The 21029-nt window shown below is 40.6% G+C and overlaps 3 protein-coding genes across 5 annotated transcripts; 1 reads left to right on the top strand and 2 right to left on the bottom strand.

Annotated features, from left to right (window-relative positions):
* Positions 1–34: 34 nt before the first annotated feature.
* On the bottom strand, positions 35–8297 carry rab22a (RAB22A, member RAS oncogene family). 2 transcript variants are annotated; one of them, XM_058054884.1, is made up of 8 exons: positions 7192–8297; positions 4704–4783; positions 4387–4468; positions 3005–3076; positions 2408–2514; positions 2127–2236; positions 1468–1569; positions 35–1402 (listed from the first exon to the last, which is right to left on the bottom strand). In XM_058054884.1, exons 1-7 carry the CDS (start codon positions 7225–7227, stop codon positions 1472–1474), a joined length of 585 nt encoding a protein of 194 aa, XP_057910867.1. In that variant the 5' UTR covers positions 7228–8297; the 3' UTR covers positions 35–1402; positions 1468–1471. The 2 variants fall into 2 exon arrangements, with proteins under 2 accessions (XP_057910867.1, XP_057910866.1); XM_058054883.1 differs by having other exon boundaries at positions 35–1569; positions 7192–8291.
* Positions 7035–19421, top strand: ppp4r1l (protein phosphatase 4, regulatory subunit 1-like). 2 transcript variants are annotated; one of them, XM_058054878.1, is made up of 20 exons: positions 7035–7768; positions 9555–9599; positions 10604–10733; positions 11746–11852; positions 11928–12070; positions 12134–12280; positions 12573–12680; positions 13108–13173; positions 13270–13428; positions 13548–13672; positions 13835–14319; positions 14400–14698; positions 15177–15251; positions 15317–15505; positions 15629–15790; positions 16721–16821; positions 16940–17060; positions 17142–17276; positions 17408–17549; positions 18296–19421. In XM_058054878.1, exons 1-20 carry the CDS (start codon positions 7762–7764, stop codon positions 18439–18441), a joined length of 2892 nt encoding a protein of 963 aa, XP_057910861.1. In that variant the 5' UTR covers positions 7035–7761; the 3' UTR covers positions 18442–19421. The 2 variants fall into 2 exon arrangements, with proteins under 2 accessions (XP_057910861.1, XP_057910862.1); XM_058054879.1 differs by having other exon boundaries at positions 7037–7768; positions 15320–15505.
* LOC131106107 (pre-miRNA 5'-monophosphate methyltransferase) lies at positions 19255–20954 on the bottom strand. Its single transcript, XM_058054882.1, has 2 exons — positions 20722–20954; positions 19255–20641 (listed from the first exon to the last, which is right to left on the bottom strand). The coding sequence occupies exons 1-2, from the start codon at positions 20923–20925 to the stop codon at positions 20111–20113; spliced, it is 735 nt and encodes a 244-aa protein (XP_057910865.1). The 5' UTR covers positions 20926–20954; the 3' UTR covers positions 19255–20110.
* Positions 20955–21029: the final 75 nt, after the last annotated feature.

The raw sequence follows: 21029 nt of genomic DNA, 5'->3' as shown, positions 1-21029 counted from the left end.
AAATGTGCATGACTTCATGGAGGATGCACCAAAAGAAAAAAAACAGTCAATCTTTTATTAGTAAGGAAACTGACAATTCCCTTTTTATACATCTGGAAATACAACAAGTGCTTTCACAGGCATTCATTATGAAACATATTAAAAAGCTAAATAAATCCACCACAGTGCTAATATGACCGAGTATGTAGATGTTACACATCATTTAATTGTTTCAATTAATACAGAATATAGTCATGGATTTTTGTGCAGTGTTATGTCATATAACGCTGTAAAATATACATAACATTGACCAATCACATTCCCAGGGCCAGCCCAAGACTATTGGCATTTCAATTACTGCAAAACTGGCACACAACTTATAATTCCTCGGAATTACAGGGAACTGTTTTGTGTTAAAAAACCACCCTGCACAATCAAGACTTCCAACAATTTTCCACCATTATAATACACCTGCAATCAGAAGTGTTAATTAGGTATGCATGGCTTAGTAAAGAAGCTTGCAACATGGCACTTTGTCCTTCATGTCCATTAGAAACATGCAAACGGTATAACAAATAATTCAAGAGGAAATAAGAGTCAACACAAGTGTGCGTTGCTGTAATGTACTGTTAAACGACCAACAAAGGACATCAGAAAATGTCCTTGCACTATTCACCAGTCTCTCCTCTCTGTCATAGCGACAACTGTTGCATCATAAAAAGCAGGAAGGAACATGAAGTTGCATACAATCGAGCTTCTCATCAAGTTCAACAAGTATGAGCGGACTACCGATACAAGATGAGATGTCCCCTAAAGTGAGTGCCTGAAGTCACGAGGAATAAAGAAGAACAAGTGACAGAGATTAGAATCAAGTGTGAGCGATAAGTGAAAACAGACAGAAGGCAGAGGTTCGCCCAGAAGTCAAAGTATGTTGACGTAGCGCCACGTCAGCTTCTTAATTTTTTTTCCTCACTGCACCAAAATAAAGTATCAAGTGTTTAAACAATTACAAAGTGCAAGCAAAGCGGCGAAGACCACATACAGACTTAGCATGTAATGGTCAGAGACCGCCGGTTTCTCATCACAAAATGTCCATACAGGTTAAATGCAGATATAAAACACAACATAAGAACTCTGTATAATATAAAAATGTCATCGGTTGCCTTATATCTTTAATTATTTGTTTGTATTTGTAGCTTACACCACCTTTTCCTAACAATAGGAATCAATAATGATAAATTACTGATTGCACACACTGGGTTTAAACAGTTATTAAAGACAATAACTTAGACACTATAAAAAAATGTATAAAGATTCTAATTTTTGTCACCTAAATTGTTTCCATCAACTTTTAAGCTTTCACCTTTCACTTCCACCACCTTTTTTTTTTTTAAATTGCATGCTTGTGTGCGATAGCTGTACACTGAAAAAGGACAAAAGAATGAGGTTAGGCAAAGATCAGGGGAAACTTGGGAATAAGTCACCGACATCATCAGCAGCACATCCTGCGAGACTCTGACGCTTGCCGCCCCAGTTTGAAACTTTTTCCAGACATTGCCCCCGCCGCGTCTGCAACTGGGATGCGCTTACCTGCGAAAAGAAACGCACAATAAACAACAAACTGTGCAATTAAAAGTCAGGTGTTTGGATGGCATAGTTCTTTTCGAATTACCACGCAATACACGATGTCCAAACATTTGACTATTAGTGGCTTTTCAGTGTTTGTCCACATAAACCAGGGCAATATTTGTTTTAAAATGTTCTTTTTTCAAACCATTAATAGCACTAGAAACACGTATGGTTTAAGCGGAATACACCCTGAACTGGTCGCCAGCATGGGGAGAACATGCAAACTCCAATACCAAATACCCAAGTGGAGATTCGAACATGGAGTTTGCCTGTTGTCCCTGTGCGTTTTCTCCGGGTATTCCGGTTTCCTCCCACATTGGCGACTCCAAATTGTCCATAGGTATGAATGTGAGTATGAATAACATTCACAATGACAATGCCTCTCACACAAAGACAGCTGAGATAGGCTCCAGCATAGCCCCGTGACACTAGTGAGGATACGTACTTAGTCAATTCTTGTGAAAGCATTACAACTGCATAACAATGCACACACCAAATTCTCAGGGAACAACACTCACTTATCTCTATAAACACCTCGTTGATGTTAATGGCATTCTTGGCACTGGTCTCTACAAATATGGCATGGATGGAGTCGGCATAGTCCTTGGCGTCCTTCTCCAAGACTTCCCTGTAAACAGTTCACAATGGTTACATTTCAACACAAACATTGACACACACAGATGCAATTTCAAGCTTAACCAAGAGACATCATTTGTTGTCAAAGCGAACATGATTCTATATGTAATTATAAGGAACATGCTGTAGGATAACAGTACTTGAACCTTAAACAAACGCTCACCTGGCGTCCGAGAGATCACATTTGTTGCCGGCAATGGCCACTACAATATTAGGAGGACCATGCTGACGCAGCTCCTTCACCCAGTTCTTCAAAGTCTGGAAGGACTCCTGACAACACACATGTAAGCATAAGGCACTGCTATCTCATTCAAACTTAATTGATTGTTATCATTTGGCCAGTTAAAAAAAATAAACAAAACACTTGCTTCCTTCCCAGAATTGTCCTTTCTGCACTTCCAAGTGCTCTTTCGTTGCAATTGGGTGCAATTTTGCTGCCTTTGGAGAAAGCCAAACGAGCATTTTCCCCCTCTTTCTACTAAGCTAAGATAATTAGCTGCTGGCTGAAACCTTAGATTCAAAAGACAAAATCCAAGGTATTAGGCTCCTCTTTCCAAAAAAACCTTCAACTTTTCCTTCCACAGAAATATGAACTCAAGCTGCGGAGAAGGATGTGAAAGGCACTCAGTGGAGACAGACCTTTGAGCCAAGGATAAACAATCGGAACCAACTTTTATGCACGTAGTGCAAAATGTATTCTGAGAAATTAATCTCAGACTACATTTACAATACAATAATGAAATACAATAATAACCAATACCTCTTTTGTGATGTCATAAACAATGATGGCCGCTGCAGAACCTCTGTAGTACATTGGCGCCAGAGCTCGGAACTATAGAAGGGCAAGGACAGTTGAATAAAACCATAGCAAACGTAATCAAAGTACAAATAAAACCTCACTGTCATTGGGAATGCCACAAACAGCCAGACATATTGTTCCGGGCTCATACAAGGAGTTGTTTTAATTACAATGGACCTCACACATGTGGAAGTCATCAAGCAAACGACAAGCGGAATGTCATGAAACCGTCGCAAATGGAACTTGTGTGTGTCCGTTTGATCTTTAATTCTTCACAAACCAAATTCTCCATACTTGGGAGTGAGAGGGTTCTTACTTTTTGGTCATGTTTTGACAATACAAATTCAGTCAAATCCATTCCAGCGCACAGCGACTTCACTGGCTGGCAACCACAACATTTTCAATTGCTTTGTTAACGGACAAGGAACTGTTTTTGCTATGACTACAGAATGAGTTGTATCTTAATGGAGGACTGTATTTTCCATACACATAAGGGTCATTCTCTGTGCCAAACTACTTGAAAAATGTATTAAAGTGCGTGATTTGTCTACATCTTGTCTGACCTCAATCGTTAGTTTTGAATGCCAATTTTTCATTGCATTAGTTCACTACAGTACAATAAATATATAAACACATATATTTTGTTAAAGTTGAGCTCCAGTGCAAATGATGCAGAGAAGCTGCAGACACACTGAGCCTCTTGGGAATGTTGAGGGACCACATAGAAATGAGGAAGGAATGCAGGGAAAATAAAATGCTTAAGTAACATAAGAAACTGTTGCCATAAAAGGTGATGCCATGTGCTCTGTATTGTACAATAAAACATTAATATATATTAACTGGAAATGGATGTGGGAAAAAAAACCCTACTTTGACTGGTTGGGTTTCATCCTCATTTTATCTTAACCAGAGATGCATGTATGTCCTCTGAAGGCCGCCAAGGAGCCGAGGGAAGGAACGAGGAGGAGGAGGAGAATAAAAGACTCTTATCTCGTCTCTCTGGAGAGGACAACAATGGCCCTCAACCATCATAATAACCGTAGTGAAAGCAGTTCCTTACAGTGATGCCAACACTGTCTCCATAACAGTCCTAAGTTCTAAACTTTAACCACAATGTGACTTTTTGGTTCTAAAGCATAAAAACATATTTAAAGTTACTTTGGGCAAACCAATTTGACTGTGTTGACTTACAGCAACGTTGCCCCCTGTCAGAAATAAAGCAGAAGTGCACTTTCCCTTAAAACACACTTACAGACATTTAATAAAACTCAACAAAGCCTAATATGTCTATTATCTTTCTAGCCACCCTTTAAAATGATTAAGAATGAATGGCTTTTACTAACCCGCTCCTGTCCTGCCGTGTCCCATATCAGGAACTTGTGCAGCTCGTTTTGGTATTGCACCGTCTTGGTCATAAAAGAAGCTCTGGGGACACATAATAAAAATAAAAAGGGAAACAAACATACATTATAAAGTAAATTATTGTCACTTAAAAAAAGCAGTAGCCTTTTATAGAGCAGCAACCGTATTTGGTAACTTACAGTAAGTCAAAATTGACCATGGAGAACAGGTGATGATAATAATGGTAAAGGTATGATTAAACAGAATGACACCATAAGCGTTCTCACTTGCATCAAAGCGAGTTATTGGGTGAACTTACCCTATAGTTGGGTTGATGTTTGGGTCAAAGCTGTCCTCCACAAATCTCCACACAATACTTGACTTGCCAACACCAGTGTCCTGCAAACAACAACAAACTTTAGTCACCATTCACAGACACATGGTCAAAAACACACAAAGGTAAACTGTATATATATGTATAGGTATATACAGTTTACTTATACGTTACTAATAATGCTGCACATTGCCTCTTTTTTTGCTTTAAAAAAATACATATACATGCAAGCAAACAATCAGCGTTACTATTCATGTGACTTTTTAATCAAGTAAACCAGGGCTCTTCAACTAGTAGCCCATTGGAACTGGTAGTTCTGGTCGAACTGGTAGCCTATGATATAGTAGTATATTTTTAAAAACAGCAAAGTGCTCCTGTCTTAGTGAGGCTCTTTCAGTTATGTTTTTTCATTACAAACAGCAGAGCGCTCCTGTCAGAAAGAGGATCTTTGATTCGTGTTTCTAGTGTTCTTGCAGTATGGTTATGGTTAAATGTATTCCGAACTTGCATCCAGCTTACATGTTTACAGTGCTTCATGTTACAATTCACATTTGCACATGTCCAAAAAACACTAATTAATTAATTTCAAAATTCAACATGCACTAATTCACTATCTACATTATTCTGCTATACAATAAAAACAGTTATTTTTAAATAGTTTTTTCCTTTCCCACTGATCCTTGTCCACATCTACCATTTTCAGTTCCAATCATTTGTTGTCTGGATAGCTAATGGTTCCCATTTCCTGGTCTTCCTGTCCTGCCGTCTTCAGTGTTGTACTGTGAATGTCACTGAATGTAGATACATGGCTTCCTTATTCTAGTTGAGCAGGCCCTTGCTACGTAGATAAATGTTATTGAATGTAATCCTTCCTTTTTTGTGAGTTGTATCCTCCATTTTCCTTCTTCCCATGGTGAAATGATCTTTAATATTCCATTCTCGCACAATATATCTTAAAGCTAATCTGTATCTCTGGATTATTAGTTGAATTCATGAAGGATCAGTGATGATGACGATTTCGGTTATAGTCTATCAAATGTATTAACAATGCCATTACTGACATAAATGTTGCATTGTGTAAACACATACTTCCAGTTACTTATCCATATAAGTACTATTATTTTGTATGTTTATTGTTAAGTGTTGGTAACATTGTAAAGAAGGAAGGAAAATCTTTCTTTCCTACAGCTGCTCTGGTTTTGATTGACATCAAACACACATAAAGTCATTCTGTTCAGTCAGTAACATTCATCAAGTGTAAGCATAGCGTATAACTTTATTTTATACTCAGTTCAGAGCTAATGAATACATTCTACACTGTTGTCCACCTAGCCCCGCCCACCTGTCTTGCTCACCATCATGGTGGACTTTCTCCTCCATGGCCAACTACACTCTTTTCCATTGATTTGCAACTGAGTCGGTGGAAGTCCTGTTTAAGTCTAGTGTCCTCACTTGTTATCATCTCGTATTGCCTTGGTATCCTTGCGCTGTGCTCCGTTTTCCTCTCTGAGGTGTATGACTTCATTTTGGATCTCAGAATTTTTTTGTTGAGGCTGATGTTCTACATTCCCAATCTGTGGTAGCAGGCTCTTAGATCTAGTCTGTTTGTGATATCGCAAAGTTCATATAATTCAGGAACTGGATTTATATTTGATTCCATCGTCCTCATCCTACAGCCAGACAAGCGCTGGTTTTCATTTTGGACCTGGATTTCCAGGGTTGGTATCTTTTTGCATTTTGTTTTGGCATTGTTGCTAGGCAACCAACTTTGAACTTCAGCAGTTTGCTGGTTATATTGGCTTGCAAACAACTGTCAGCCCTTATAACTTTTATTTGGAATAATCTGTACCACTCGCCTGTCTGAGGGTGTCAACAAGCTGTTCTGGTCTTGTGTTGAAGTGCAGTCAGGAAAGGACCAAAATAGTTAAAAATTCGTAATACTGACAGCAAAGATCTTGCCATTCCCTTTCTAATTAACAAGAAATATGCTGTTAATAACCGCAGTGTGTTCCTGTCATATTGAGGATCTTTGACTAGTGTTTTTTCAGTACTTCCTTAAAAACAGTAGGACACTATAGTCAGAGAAAGGATCTTTCAGTAATATTTTTGCAGTAGATTGCTCCTGTCACATGGATGATCTTTGACTAATGTTTTGCAGTCTGTCCTTAAAACCTGCAGAGTACTCCCGATCTTTGACTATGGGGAACAATGCTTCTGTTTTGATTTATGGCTATATTAGCCATTGGGTGAGGTAAGAATTTGAAGGTATGGCAATGACACATACAAAATGACAATCAATAACAGTGAAGGGAGATGTCCAGTCCCCCGCAGTTTCTTGGCTTTCGATGTAACTAGCCATGATGTCAAGATTTAAAACATAGGTTAATGTCGATTTCTCTAGGTATTTGACAAACAACAACAAAAAATCTGTGGCTTCGAGAGGTGAAATAAGTATAAAGGAATATAGACTTACCCCCAGAAGACAAACTTTTAACTCTCTTAACGCCATTGCTGCTTCCTGGTTTACATTGAGGCGACCATTGGCAGTTTTCTACGTTTTCAACACTTTCTCCCTCTAGTTAAATTATCTTGAATATTTTACCACAAGACGGAGTGTTTAAGTATATAGTTTCACTTCACGGCAATACAAAATGTGACATTAAAGCGGAATTGTTAGTGAGAGCGTTAAAAAGGCTGCATCCCATGTTGTGATGATTGTAAACAGCGGAGTAAGCTAAGCAGCGAAAGTAGCAGTCTCCATCTTGAAATGCGCGGTCACATGACTCCCGCAGCTCCCCCTTTTTTTGTCTGGAGATACTGTGCTAACACAAAGGCCCAAGTTTAAATGCCGAGTTATGTTGACTTTATGTTTAAGCTGATAAGCTGAACCACTGTCGTAAAAGCCGACAATCGATTAGCTGCTACATTCGGCAATCAGGAAGTACATTCAGGAAGCGCTTTGCTGCGTTGTTTGACTGACAGCTGAGCGCTGGTGACAGCCCACACGGGACGGCAGCCCGCAGAGCCCGAGCCGATTCTCAACATGGCAGGTAAATGGCACTCTGGAACTTGCGTTTTCTTGCTTATTTTAACTTATTTAACACAGTAATATCACCCAAAAGAGAGAAGCGGTTGCATAGTGGCCTCTTCAATATCACTAGTATCCTAGACAAAGTGCTAGCTCTTAAGGCGAGTCAAGTCAAGCGAAAGGGCTGGACAAGATCGTGTTAGCAAACTTAGCAACATTAGCCAGTCCGCTAACAAAAGGTACACGGGGATGTCGAAGTGTATGACTTTAAGGCTATGTTGGTACTCACAACGACTTTGTTTACATTTATATTCTTGTAAAATAACACGAGCAAACACATTTGAGTGTTTATATTGCAATTATAGCCTGATTGTTGTCATAGCAAAGGCTAGCCAGTTGACCTAGCTAACATTAGCTTGCATGCTAAAGTCATATTCAGACATTTAAGCTGCACAAATCCCCCTATATGTCGCTACCTAGGTGACATAATGTTATCCCCCAATATACTCTGATAGCTGTAGCAAATAAAACACCCCGGGTGTCACTACCCCCGTTAAAGGAAACGCGGCATTTAATGTGTACTCTTTACGCAACCGACTTGTTTTTATATTCGAAGCACATTCCCTTCGTTGTCCAGCTGTAAACACTGGCGTTAGCCTTCCGCCACATGCTGTTGCTTCTTTCTTCACAACTCTTTTTCATTCACACTACCCAAATCACCTAACAACCAAGCTGTTAAAAGATGATTGAAATAGTTAAGTACACCACTTGGCTGTGTGAGTTTGATAGCAGCTACCCAATGAATATTTCAGCAGGCTCAACCACATGCCTGTTATTTTAAACCACTTAATTACGCCTCATTATCCAGAAGTAGTGTGAGTAACATTATTATACATTTATTTTGAATTATATATAGACTCTCTTAGCTAAATTGCACCTTTAATTGCATAGCTGTTACATTATATACACCAACATATTTAGGATATAAATGTTATTCAGCTGTATGTACTTGATCAATTTAATCAAGCAATGTTAAAGATTGGCAGTAAAATAATTATCAACATTTGTGCTTTTATTTAGGGCTGCACAAAAAATCAGAAATAATTACTCAAACATGCTATCTCATTATGATTTTTTGTGATTTTACGATCTACATAACTAAACATAACAAATAGTGTGATTTATTTCAAAAGAAGCTCCGTTGCCTGTACATGGTGATCCTTTTTTTGCAGAATGGTACAGCCCTAATATAATAAATAATAGCCCTAAATAATAGATACATATGTACACTGAAATTACATTATCTTATTAACTGACATTACAAGTCTAATTATTGCTTTCGTGAGGCAAATATTCTCCTTAAAGTAACAAGACATATATACTGTATATTTAAAACTAACCATCTATTTACCATTAATGCAAGTTAGGGTTGGGTGGGTGTTTGAGTTAGGTTCTTGCTCAGGTTTTAACCAACGCAAATACCCACTACCTAATCTCTTGATCAGATTATTTTTTTGTTAGAGGTCCCGACACCTTCTCTCTGTGAGGGTTTTGTGTGCTTGTCAACTGGAAGTCATGAATCTGTTGTTGTTGTTGTTTGTGGTGCAATAACAGCAGTGACTGATTTGAATTAAATGTTGCGTCCGAAAAAAAATTTCAATCGGTTGAGAAATGCATGAAGTGCGAATAGTGTTGCGACCACAATGTATTATGTCTCCTGATACTGAGGAAGAATGTGATTCATATGGTGGTGTGTTGATGGCGTGTTTACCACCACAGATTCTCCATAACATGTTTTTTCTTTGCAGGTCTATCGTTATATTTTGAAGATGGCCATGACGATCTGGATGATTGTGAGTACACAACTTGAAAAAGTTAAACAATTACAAGAAAAGTGGTAATATAAGAATAATATAGTTGTAAAGGGCAAATATTCTATCTGTCCATCGGTCTATATATTGGAAATGCATAACATAAATGGGTGTATTGTTGAAATCTAAACCAATAGTGATTTCTGCCTCCTGAGCATTCCTGGAAATCCAGCTTCTTGGTAGTCTTGGAGTACTTCTTGGTAAGATTGTGCAAGGTGGTGCAGTGTTTCCCACATGACTGCAATCTATTTTATTTGTGGTGGATTTCATCATGTAAAACAAACATGAGAAGCTAAACCAATATGTTTAGAAATATAAATTCTCTTTCATCTGTTTGTTTTTTGTCATTTTATAAAATCACAAACAACACTAAGCTGCCTGAGTGCTTTTATATGGAGGAGGGGGCCACAGCAGCACCTGCTGCTTGTTGACAAGAAAAATATGTACTTTAATATCAGTCTCCAAAAAGACCATAAAAATGTACTAGATTTGTTGCCAGAAGCTTTTTTTGAAAAAAAAAAGTACCTGGAGGGTATACCCAGTAAATAGTTTCGAATTCTGACAGTTGACAGACCAGGTGCATATGTGGTGAGCAACCTGTGGTTCATACGTCCACCTAATATGCGGAGTTGTAGCGACAAGTTACATTCACAGATGGTCCCATTCAAATGTGTGATTGCGGGATAGGTAGAGCCAAATCTTTTTTGTGGTGGCCCAAATTTACTTCTGACAGGCCGCTACAAATAAATTAATATATGGGAAACCCTATGATGGTTAACCTTAACAGTTAAAACTGTAGTTTTCAATGTGCAGACCAACCACCACTCCTGTCGGCAATTAATATGGTTATGAAATACAAATAAATCCAATTGGAATGTGACTGGTCTGACTTAATTCACACATTCTAAGGCTGGCTCAGTTATTTACATGATCCAGTGACTCATCTTTTATGGCCATAAAAGTCAACTTTTGTCTTCATCCTGCAGTTGGATTTGATGATTATGGTTCCGAATGTGACGGCATCCGCATTACAGCCTTCCTCGACGCCGGTCAAGACAACTTAACGCCACTCGGGAGGCTAGAGAAGTATGCCTTCAGTGAGAATGTGTTTAACAGGTAAGAACATAAAGAAAATAAATAACACAAACATACTATGCGCTAATGCTTATTTTATCATGCCAAGAGTGCTAGAATAAAGGAAACAGGAAATCCACATCAGTGGACTTCGGCAGTCAGGGTGCACATTACCGCATAGTGTCACATCTGGCAGGAAATATGAAAATAATATGTAGCCGTAGTGTGAACTTGTCAACTCACTCTCAAGAGGAAATTACACCGCAGTTGTTACTCCCTTTTTTATACTGTGTGTGAGGTGGTTAGCGGTTAGAAAGGGGCTGGCATGATGCGTGATTGATACAATCTTGAAGGAGCTACTTTTCTGCCTGAACAGGCTGCTGTAGGAAGCAAAACTGAGGTTTGAACTCGGGAGGTTTTTATTTGATAAATGTAATTGCACGGTAAATATTGCCATAGTGTGTATGAAGTCGCATGGAAAGTGAATTAAGTTGGGTTCCTTGATCTGGCCACATCGGCGCACCAGTACATTTCTCGCCATGCTTCCACATATTGTCAGTGATCAGTAACTTGGACATAATTTATTTTGTTCCAGTTTTTATGCACTTAGATGTTAAAAGAGTTTAGCTTAGAGCTTGCCTTTCACTTATTTGAGCAAGTTTAATGAATAATTGGGAAGAGAGTTGTCACAATATAGTTTCTCTTTGGAATAAACAAAGACTGGCAGTGCTCAAGTTGTGTTTCTGACTCCTGGATGACTATCTGCATTCCTATGTGAGTGTTCACCGCATCACTACACGGGCCTTATACTGCAGCACTGATTTGAAGACGTCAAATAGCAGATTTATTCCGGTCTCAGCACGAGTTTTGTGCGATAACAGTAGTGTATTTATTATTTATTTCCTCCTTTCCTGTGGGTGGGGGAAAAACACAAAGAACACACAAACATCTTGCTTTTGTCCTCACATGAACTCTTTTGTTGTTATCGACCTTTTTCAGTGCTCTGGTATGACAGGCAAGGCAAACTAACTTGACACTGCTGTTGTTTTTTTAGGCAGATTGTGGCTCGTGGGCTGCTTGATGTGCTCCGCGAGTTCAGCGATAATGAAAATGATTTCATCAGTGTCATGGAGACAGTTGCCAGAATGTCAGAAGATGGAGGTAGATGACGTTAGCCTCTCTTTTCTACTATTTTTTGGATATTCCTTTATCTGACCCTTAACCTTATGACCTCAGAGCCAACCGTGCGAGCCGAGCTGATGGAGCAGGTGCCCAACATTGCCATGTTTCTGCACGAGAGCCGGCCCAACTTCCCTGCTGCCTTCTCCAGATACTTGGTACCCATCGTGGTCCGATATCTCACAGATCCAAACAACCAGGTAGGATTGTAATTCTCAGGAAAGTTAAGAATAGATTTCAATACCTGACTGCTTATTTTCCAGGTGCGAAAGACCAGCCAAGCAGCACTGCTTGTGTTGCTGGAGCAAGGCCTCATCTCAAAGGCCGACATGGAGTCCAAAGTTTGTCCTGTTTTGCTGGACCTCACGGAACCCAGCAGTGATGACGATTACAAGATTGAAGCAGTTGCTGTAAGTCGGCCCACATTAGTGTAGTGGACCCTTGGAATTCAATAGAACACAATCCAATCACAGACTTTTTTTCTGACCAGTATTAAGCAAAAGAAAGTCTAAGTAATGAAATTCCATGTGGGAACTGCTTTTTTTAAATTGCGATTTTAGGGTTTTCCGCCAAAGCATTTTGTGTTCCAAAGTCTCTGGTGTTGTATGTTCAGAGATTGCAATACTTTGCCTCTCAATCAGTACAAACTTTAATTGAGAAAACTTGAGCAGTGTATCTCATATTGTATGTCCCTATGTTCAGATTATGTGCAAAGTAGTGACCATGCTGAGCAAGGACACAGTGGAGCATCTCTTGCTGCCACGCTTCTGCGACCTCTGCAGTGACGCCAGACTCTTTCAAGTCCGCAAGGTAACCGTGTCTGAACACCTGTTTTACACCAGCTTTACAACTCAACATTTTAGCCAAGGTCAGATTATGTTACCACCATCTAGTCTGACTTAATATGATCAATTTGCAAGTCAGACTTGATTTGATTCTGCACAGCAGCTCGCCGCAGAATATAACTGCTTTTCCGCTGTGGAATGTTCATTCCTTGGAAGGCTTGTGCCAGTTGGGGAAAGTATGCGTATGCATTGTGTTAAAAATACCACTATCAGAGCTGGAAAATAGCTGTTGAGAATAATACATGTAGATTATGTGGAAACATCTCTGATCTGCATGGGTGAACGGGGGTCAGGATGTGATCAACAACCACGAGAGTCAGACCTTGGTTATCAAATTCCTCTTTTTCTTAAAATTTAGGTTTTGATTAAACTTTCCCCCCGGTGTACTGTAGGTCTGTGCTGCCAATTTTGGAGAGTTCTGTTCAATTGTGGGTCAGGAGGCCACAGAGAAACTACTGGTGAGCACTCTGGAAACATCTGTTTACGCCTTTTTTTTTTGATACATACACCCAAAATGTTGTTTTCTGATTCTGGTCTCTTGTCTCATGCTTTAGATTCCCAAGTTCTTTGACCTGTGCTCAGACAGCCTGTGGGGCATTAGGAAAGCCTGCGCCGAGTGCTTCATGATGGTGTCCAACTCCACCTCTCCTGAGGTGCGACGTGCAAAGTTGTCCCCGCTCTTCATCAGCCTCATAAGTGACCAGTCCCGCTGGGTAAGTACCACATTTTTGGCATGATATCTCTATTAATATGATAAGGTAGAAGAACTGCTATGATTTTAAACATCATTTAGGTAAAAGATGGCATTAATCAGAAATGTTTTGAAATGTAGGTGCGGCAGGCTGCATTTCAGTCTCTGGGCCGCTTCATCTCCACCTTTGCCAACCCAACTGGTGCAGGCCTCCACTTCAGAGACGATGGCGGATTGCTTGATGTTTCCAGGTGCACGTCAGACAGGTAAGACATCTGCATAAAAGTTTGAAATCAAAGTAAATTAGTAAATTGGGTGTTGGAAACTGATCATTTTGTGCTTCAGCGTCCTTGGACGAATAAATAATTTCCTGCATTAGACAAAATGATATGAGGATGTTTTTAACATCGGCGTGTTTGTCATTACAGTGACTGTTCCTTGAACTCCCTCAACTGCTCTGGCATTGGAGGCTGTCACACGGAAAGAACCATTGCTCACACACCTCCCAACCAAGATGGCCGTGCTACGCCGTCTCCGGAACATGTGCCGGCAGCCGACGAAATGAACTACGACGACAACCACAGTTTAGCTCGCGGAGAAATGCTAGACAGCTACATGCATGCTGGCGCCAACGCCAACAACGCCAGAAACGCCAAGGAGATGCCACAAACAGACGAGAACTTTAACTCTTTCCACTTCTGGAGGTCTCCTCTCCCAGACATCAGCGGCGAGCTGGAGCTGCTTAGTTGTCAAACGGGGGAAGGGGTGGTGAAGGATGGGAGGAAAGAGGAGCGGAAGGAACCAGAGGACAACTGTTTGGATTCCAAAGCCAGTCCTGGTAAAACCACCAGCGACCAGATCAAGATGGTCTTGGACTGTTTGCAGCCACACATGGACGACCCAGATGTCCAAGGTGAGAGGATGACGTCTTAAAGTGCTTTTATGCTCGTATGTGTGTCGCCATGCCGACTGAGTCGTATCATTCTCCTCCAGCTCAAGTTCAGGTATTGTCGGCAGCTCTGAAGGCCGCTCAGCTTGACAGCCCGTCCGACAACAGTCCCACAGAAAGCCAGCTGGCACCATCTGCCGACAGCGACGCTGACAGCCCGTCTGTTGAGAGTAAATCAGTGGAGGTGCAGTCTGAGAGCGAAGAGAGTGTCACGGAAGACGAGCAAACGACAGAAAGCCTCTCAGCCAGTGAGTCCTGTCCAGTACAGGAGCAAGGAGATGAGGAGACACAGACAGAACCCCTGGAGTATCCGGAAGAGTCTCCACCTGACTCTCCTGTTCTGGTAAGATGAGCTACAGAACAGCCATGATGCCGGCTCTTGTCACGTGTTCATCCTGTTATAGCTCTTAGTTTTGTGTGAGGGGAAAAATGAAAATAATGTACTATGGAGTTCCTTATGCTGGCATTATGATATTGTTGTATGATGCTGTAGTGAATGAATTATCATCTTTTTGTAGTGTATCTAATCACGGGTGGTAATTGAGACTCCTATAAAAAAAGGTTTGACTATTGCCGCATCAAGGTGGTGTCGTACCTTACACTGGCTTGCTCTTCCCCCTCCAAACCATCCTGCTAGCTTGATGTTAACATTATACTTTGATTTAGGATCAACATTTGCTATAACTTACTGTAATTATTGGATTAGATTCAGCTCAAATAACTTTTATTGCTTAGCGATTGAACAGTAGTAGTGGTCCTGATGATGCTTGATACATTATGACTGCATTGTCAACAGAAGTCTAATGTTACTTGTTCCTCAGGTGTCTGAACTCATTGAAAGTGTGGAGGAAGAGGGAAAGAATGACTCTGTGTCTGAAGATAAGCCGAAGATCCAGGTGAGCACTTCAGACTATTACGGCAGTTCTTATCTGATCTGCTAACTAATTCCTCTCCTCGGTAGCAGAATATTATCCCTCAGCAGCTGTTGGATCAGTACCTCTCCATGACGGACCCGGCACGGGCCCAGACGGTGGACACGGAGATAGCCAAGCACTGTGCCTTCAGCCTGCCGGGAGTGGCGCTCACTCTGGGCCGACAGAACTGGCACTGCCTCAAGGACACTTATGAGACGTTGGCGACTGATGTGCAGGTAGGCGGAGCAATGAAGTGCACGTCGTTGATGTTTGATGTCGGAGGGCCTTTGGACGATGTTTTCAACTGTGATGTCATGCCTCGCTTTGTCGCTTCATACATCGGCGTCTCTTGTCTTCAGTGGAAAGTGCGTCGCACGCTCGCCTTCTCCATTCACGAGCTGGCGGTCATCCTGGGAGACCAGCTGACGGCGGCGGATCTTGTGCCTATCTTTAACGGCTTCCTTAAAGACCTGGACGAGGTCCGCATCGGTGTGCTCAAGCACCTCTACGACTTCCTCAAGGTACGACTGGAGCAGGGACTCTCCTTGATGTAGATATAGGACAGTGTTAGCAAGCATGCATGCTTTTATTGCTATCTTCAACTCTTTTTCATTTTTAGAAACAGTATTACAAAACACTTAGCAAATATTTCAATACACTCCACAAACGGCATTTTTTTTCCTCAAAAAAAGAGCATTTTTTTATTTTTAGAAACAGTATTGCAAAGCATTTTGCAAATATTTTAATCCACTCCACAAACTGCATATTTATGTTTTTCCTAAAAAAAAAAAAAAATTCCACAAAGTATGATTCAGTATTAATAAATGGAATAGTGGTGGCATAGAAAACCCGTTTACGACCTTTAAAGTATGGATTTTAATATGATTTAGAACCCTCTAGATATGAAATCACCATTAAATGATCTTTTCATACTTATTACCCAATGTAGGAGATATAAACAGAGGAAATGCAACATACAGAAATAAGATACCCACATTCGTATACTTAATTAGAGTAATTTAACACGTAAATAAATCTAAATGATTGAGTAAAGGAGTTTTAGCTTGTTGTGGGTTATGGTCATGTTATTACTATTATTAACGTGTTATTGTGTGACATCATTTAAACCTGCAATAACTTGCCTGTTCTGGCTATCACTGGCTGTCACGTGTTCTGGTGACACCTAGTGGTCTGTTTAGAATACTACATTCACAAGTTGGATGCTTCTTCTTCTGTATTTTAGTTCATTTAGACAGTTTTAATACAGGCCAAGAATACATACAAGTTGCTTAAATATGCTCTTTTTCACTAATAATTGTATTCAACCACAAACTTCATGAATACTTTTTTTTTTTTTACGTGAGAGTGAGGGAGCAATATTTCTAAGTCTAACTCTATGAGAAAGCCTTCATCACGCCATAGATGTTTAACAGGAAATGTTGTGGTTGCAGCTCCTCCATGCAGACAAGAGGAGAGAATATTTGTACCAGCTGCAGGAGTTCATGGTGACGGACAACAGTCGCAACTGGAGGTTCCGATATGAGCTGGCAGAGTACGTCTGCAGGACAAACATTTTGAATGCCTTGTCACCTGTTTTGTTGTCTGTGAGGAGGATGATGATGATGATGATGATGAGTAAACCCTTCCTTTCTTTCTTCGGCTTCCTCCAGGCAGCTGATCCTGATCATCGAGTTGTACAGCCATTATGACGTGTACGACTACCTCAGGCAGATCGCACTCACGCTCTGCTCTGACAAAGTCTCAGAGGTCAGGTGGATCTCCTACAAGCTGGTACGTACCACCGTAGGGCTTTGCTTTACTTCCTGTCTGCAATTGTTAGTGTAAACAAAACTCATTTTTAAATGATTTGAGGTGGTGGAGATCCTGCAGAAGCTGTACTCTAGTGGCGCTGATGACTTGGGTCTTAACTTCATCAATGAGCTCACCGTCAGGTTCTGCCACTGTCCAAAGTGGGTGGGCCGACAAGCATTTGCCTTCATCTGCCAGGTGAGTAGCACCTAAGCTTTTCTGTTTCTCCGCTGATTGCTTTACTCGAATGCAAGTAAGCTAGCTCTAATTCTAAAATGTTGAAGGATACATTTTCACCTCAGCACATTTTATCTGTGTGCGTCCTCAAGGCTGTCGTAGAGGAGGACTGCATGCCCATGGAGCAGTTCAGCCAGCATCTTCTCCCCAGCCTGCTCAGCCTCTCCTCGGACCCCGTGGCAAACGTGCGCGTGCTGGTAGCCAAGGCCTTGCGACAGAGCATCATGGAGAAAGGTACACAACATAAAAACTTCTACTTGGCTTTTTAGCAGGATGCTTCCCAAATCAGGACAAGTCTGGGTTTGCTTGTGTTTATTAGCCAAAACATTGTCCAAAAATGTAGGTGTTTCTTGGGGTAAAAATATTAAAATAATAAAAAAGTATGAAAATTTAAACAACCATGACACTAAGAAAAGTTTATTTAATGTTCAGTCATTTTGGGTAAAAATGTAATGTTACAAGAAAGAAATCCTGAGGAAAATCCTATTAGTAAAAAGTCATAATCTTACACAAAAAGGCAGAATCCTGTTTTTTTTCCAAGAAGGAAAACAAAATCCTATGTTTAAAAAAAAAAAAATCTGAAATATATTCTAATCCTATAATAAAATGTGTCATTTTTTTCTTATTTAATGTTCAGTCATTTTGGATAAAAATGTAATGTTACAAGAAAAAAATCCTATTAGTAAAAAGTCATAATCTTACACATAAAAAAGCAGAATCCTGCAAAGAAGGAAAACATAATCCTATGTTTAAAAAAAAAAATCTGTGAAATATATTCTCATTTTTTTCTCATTTAATTCTAATTTTTCAAGGTGTAATCCTATAAGAAAAAAGTCCAAAGAAAGGTTCAGTACTACATTAAAGAGCTGTAATACTGCAGTATAAATCCATAATCCTACTAAAGAAGTTAGCATTTTTCATGCCAAAAAAACCCCATAAATGTTAGCCGTCTAACTTTGGGTTGTGTTTTGCATCCTCAGCCTACTTCAAGGATGCAGGCTGCGCCTACTCGGACGAGCTGGAGGAGACGGTGATGGCGCTGCAGTCGGACAAAGACCGAGACGTTCGCTTCTTCGCCAGCCTGGACCCAAACAAAGACTTGATGGACACGGCGCCGCTCATCTAGCCTCGTTTTTTGTCCTCTACCTACCTAGCTAACCCGACGGACTGACAACAAGCACGTCAGTCAGCATCATGGCACCAGCACACCCAAACTGGACCCCCTCTCCTCCTCCTCCTCCTCCCTCCAGAAGCTCCACTTTGAGGGAAACTAAAGCATGATCTCGCTGCCTAGTCGGGGAAGCACACAAACTTTTTCAGGAAATGAGCAGGACTCAAAATGTTTAGCAAGCATATCTCTCCAAAGCTAACTGTGAGCTTAACAATTTTTTTTTAAAAATGGAGCAGGCAGGCGGGCGGTGTCTGCCTGACTCTTGACCTCAGGGGGACTGAACCTACACAAGCCACCACAAACAAGCTGCCGTCACGGGGCCACAAAAAAAAAAACACACAAAAAAAAACTCACACCTCCTTCCATCTTTTTGTTTCCTTTCTTCCTGACCCCTGCTAAGTGCACACACTTTACAAGCGTGACTGAATGAACTTCCTTCCCTTGAAGCGGTGTGTTAGTTTACCAAAAAAAAAAAAAAATGTGACACAACGCCTTCTCCTTCTGCAGCAGGAGGCGGATGAAATACCTCCTTGCTGGACGTAGCTGGCCAGTGCGTCTTCTCGTCAAGCGTGGACTGCAGCATCCTAACAAGGGCTCTAGTGATGCAAGGAAAGCAAGCACACTGTACGCATGACCCCCCTCCTTTTTTTTTTTTTTTGGTGTATAGTCTCTCCCATCTCTTTTCTTGATGGTAGTGTTGAGTGTACAGTAGCATACAAGACTGGAAAGTATAAAATGTCATCATGTATTCCCCAACAATGTTGCAACCTCTTTCTTTTGTGTACAGTTTTAATGAAACCTGTGGATAAAGTATGAATGAATGGAACAAAAGGCCAGTCTAGCAAAAGGGTTTGAGTACTGGGGGAGCACTCGCCAAGTCACCCTGGTTTTTGGCTCACTTGTAAATGTTAACTTTTTTTTTTTTTTTTTTTAAACGATCATTAACTTGAGAGCTGATTGTGGTGCGTTGCTGTGCATCTTTTGTTGACTCATCTCTTATCTGTGTCTGCATTTCGTGTCCATCTCTTTGCTTTTTTTTTTTTTTAAAGTAGTAGAACAGTTAATATATACATTTTATGGAGATTATTTTTCTTCTCAATTATGCACCATTGTTCAAAGATTTTATATCCTAACTTTACAAGATTTACAGACCTTTGTAATATTTCAATGGTTTCTTTTAAAAAGACATTTTATGTAATGTTATTTTTAGTACTCTGTAATTAAAATGATGAACATTGCTGTTTGTTTGTTACCTTCCTGTTGCTCATCTACTTTAATAAACAGATTTTTTTGCCTTAATCTAAAGTTTAACAAAAACCTAAACACAATAGTACATCCATAATATGACTGGAATGGCTGAAATTTACCATTATTGTTCTGTTTTAAAACCCACTGTATTGTATGAAAAACGTGAAACATTTACACGTAAATAATTTGCAATACAAGTCGAAAATAAGTTTAAAATATGGTTTTAACACAAGTTTTATTTTATATACTTACAAATTTTCTATTACAATGTATCAAATAATGTTGAAATTTCAAGTTGGTAAAGTTATTTTATCATGAATACAGTTGTATGTTTCCCTATTCGACTTCCTGTGTAACCCAAAAATACTCCCCTTAGTCACTTCCGTTTAAACAGCAACAACTTCCGATTCCAAACAGTAGCCCCGAAACTCCGTACGAGCTCCATGTTGCAGTGTCCCTCTAAGTGTCTCATAACGTGTTTGCTCATGTCCCCTCGGATCTGGAGATTCTTAAAGTGGTCGAAGTCTGACCGGCCCAGCTTTCGGAGCCTCCTGGCCGCTGACCGGTAACACTTCCAGGGCTGCGCCTCCAGTAGGAGGTGCTGGCTGAGCTCCGCCAGACGAGAGAGGAGTCGCAGCAGGCCGGCGTCGCCGTGGTTCAGATGGACCCACATGGTGACGGCTAGGCAGAAAGTCACATGGAAATGCGAGGATCCGTGCAGATTGAGGTAGTCCTGCAGTGGCGTGCAGTCTTTGGTGATGTCCAGCGGGGTGAAGGTGACGCTACCCGGGAAAGGGTTAGTGCAGTTGGCCCGCTGGATCAAGGTGTCGTCCAGGTCGAAGCCGAGAAGATGAACGTTTGATTCCGAGGTCTGCACTACATGTTTATAAAGTGCTACGCTTAGATCCTGTAATTAATAAAAGCAAAATACAGACATTTAATGAAAAAATATCCATTATTTAACACGAACATGCAGGTTACTTCTACCCCTGTGTTGCAGCCCACATCCAGCAGCAATGTCGTCTGACTGCTGTCGCTGTAGCCCAAATCCTGAAGCAGCGTGGTGGGGATCAGACTCAATCGATTCTCCGGTGGATTAAAAGTATAATAATTTATAAAATTTCCAAAAGGAGCAGCGCCTGGTTCGTTTATTTCATCGTCGACCTCGCTACTATTCTCACATGTCGCCATGTTGTTGTTGGAGTAGTACTCGTGTTATTTTGTGCAACACTATAATGCTTCCGGGCAGGTCCGAAGCCTTTATTTTTTCGTGCCCCACTCCAACACATAGGCTA

This window comes from Doryrhamphus excisus, chromosome 18 (assembly GCF_030265055.1).
Source record: "Doryrhamphus excisus isolate RoL2022-K1 chromosome 18, RoL_Dexc_1.0, whole genome shotgun sequence".
In the NCBI taxonomy this organism is placed as follows: Eukaryota; Metazoa; Chordata; class Actinopteri; order Syngnathiformes; family Syngnathidae; genus Doryrhamphus; species Doryrhamphus excisus.
The sequence above is the reverse complement of the archived record's forward strand: the minus strand, read 5'-3'. Positions and strand labels throughout refer to the sequence as shown.

Coding starts and splice junctions, on each gene's coding strand:
- rab22a (XM_058054884.1), bottom strand. CDS start 7,227: ATGGCGTTAAGAGAGTTAAAAGTTTGTCTTCTGGGG. Junction 4,469..4,703: donor AACATCAACCCAACTATAGG/GTAAGTTCACCC, acceptor ATGTGTCCCCAG/AGCTTCTTTTATGACCAAGA. Junction 2,515..3,004: donor TTTATGACATCACAAAAGAG/GTATTGGTTATT, acceptor GTGTGTTGTCAG/GAGTCCTTCCAGACTTTGAA.
- LOC131106107 (XM_058054882.1), bottom strand. CDS start 20,925: ATGGCGACATGTGAGAATAGTAGCGAGGTCGACGATGAAATAAACGAA. Junction 20,642..20,721: donor ATGTGGGCTGCAACACAGGG/GTAGAAGTAACC, acceptor TATTAATTACAG/GATCTAAGCGTAGCACTTTA.
- ppp4r1l (XM_058054878.1), top strand. Junction 12,681..13,107: donor GACTCTTTCAAGTCCGCAAG/GTAACCGTGTCT, acceptor GGTGTACTGTAG/GTCTGTGCTGCCAATTTTGG. Junction 17,550..18,295: donor ACAGAGCATCATGGAGAAAG/GTACACAACATA, acceptor TTGCATCCTCAG/CCTACTTCAAGGATGCAGGC.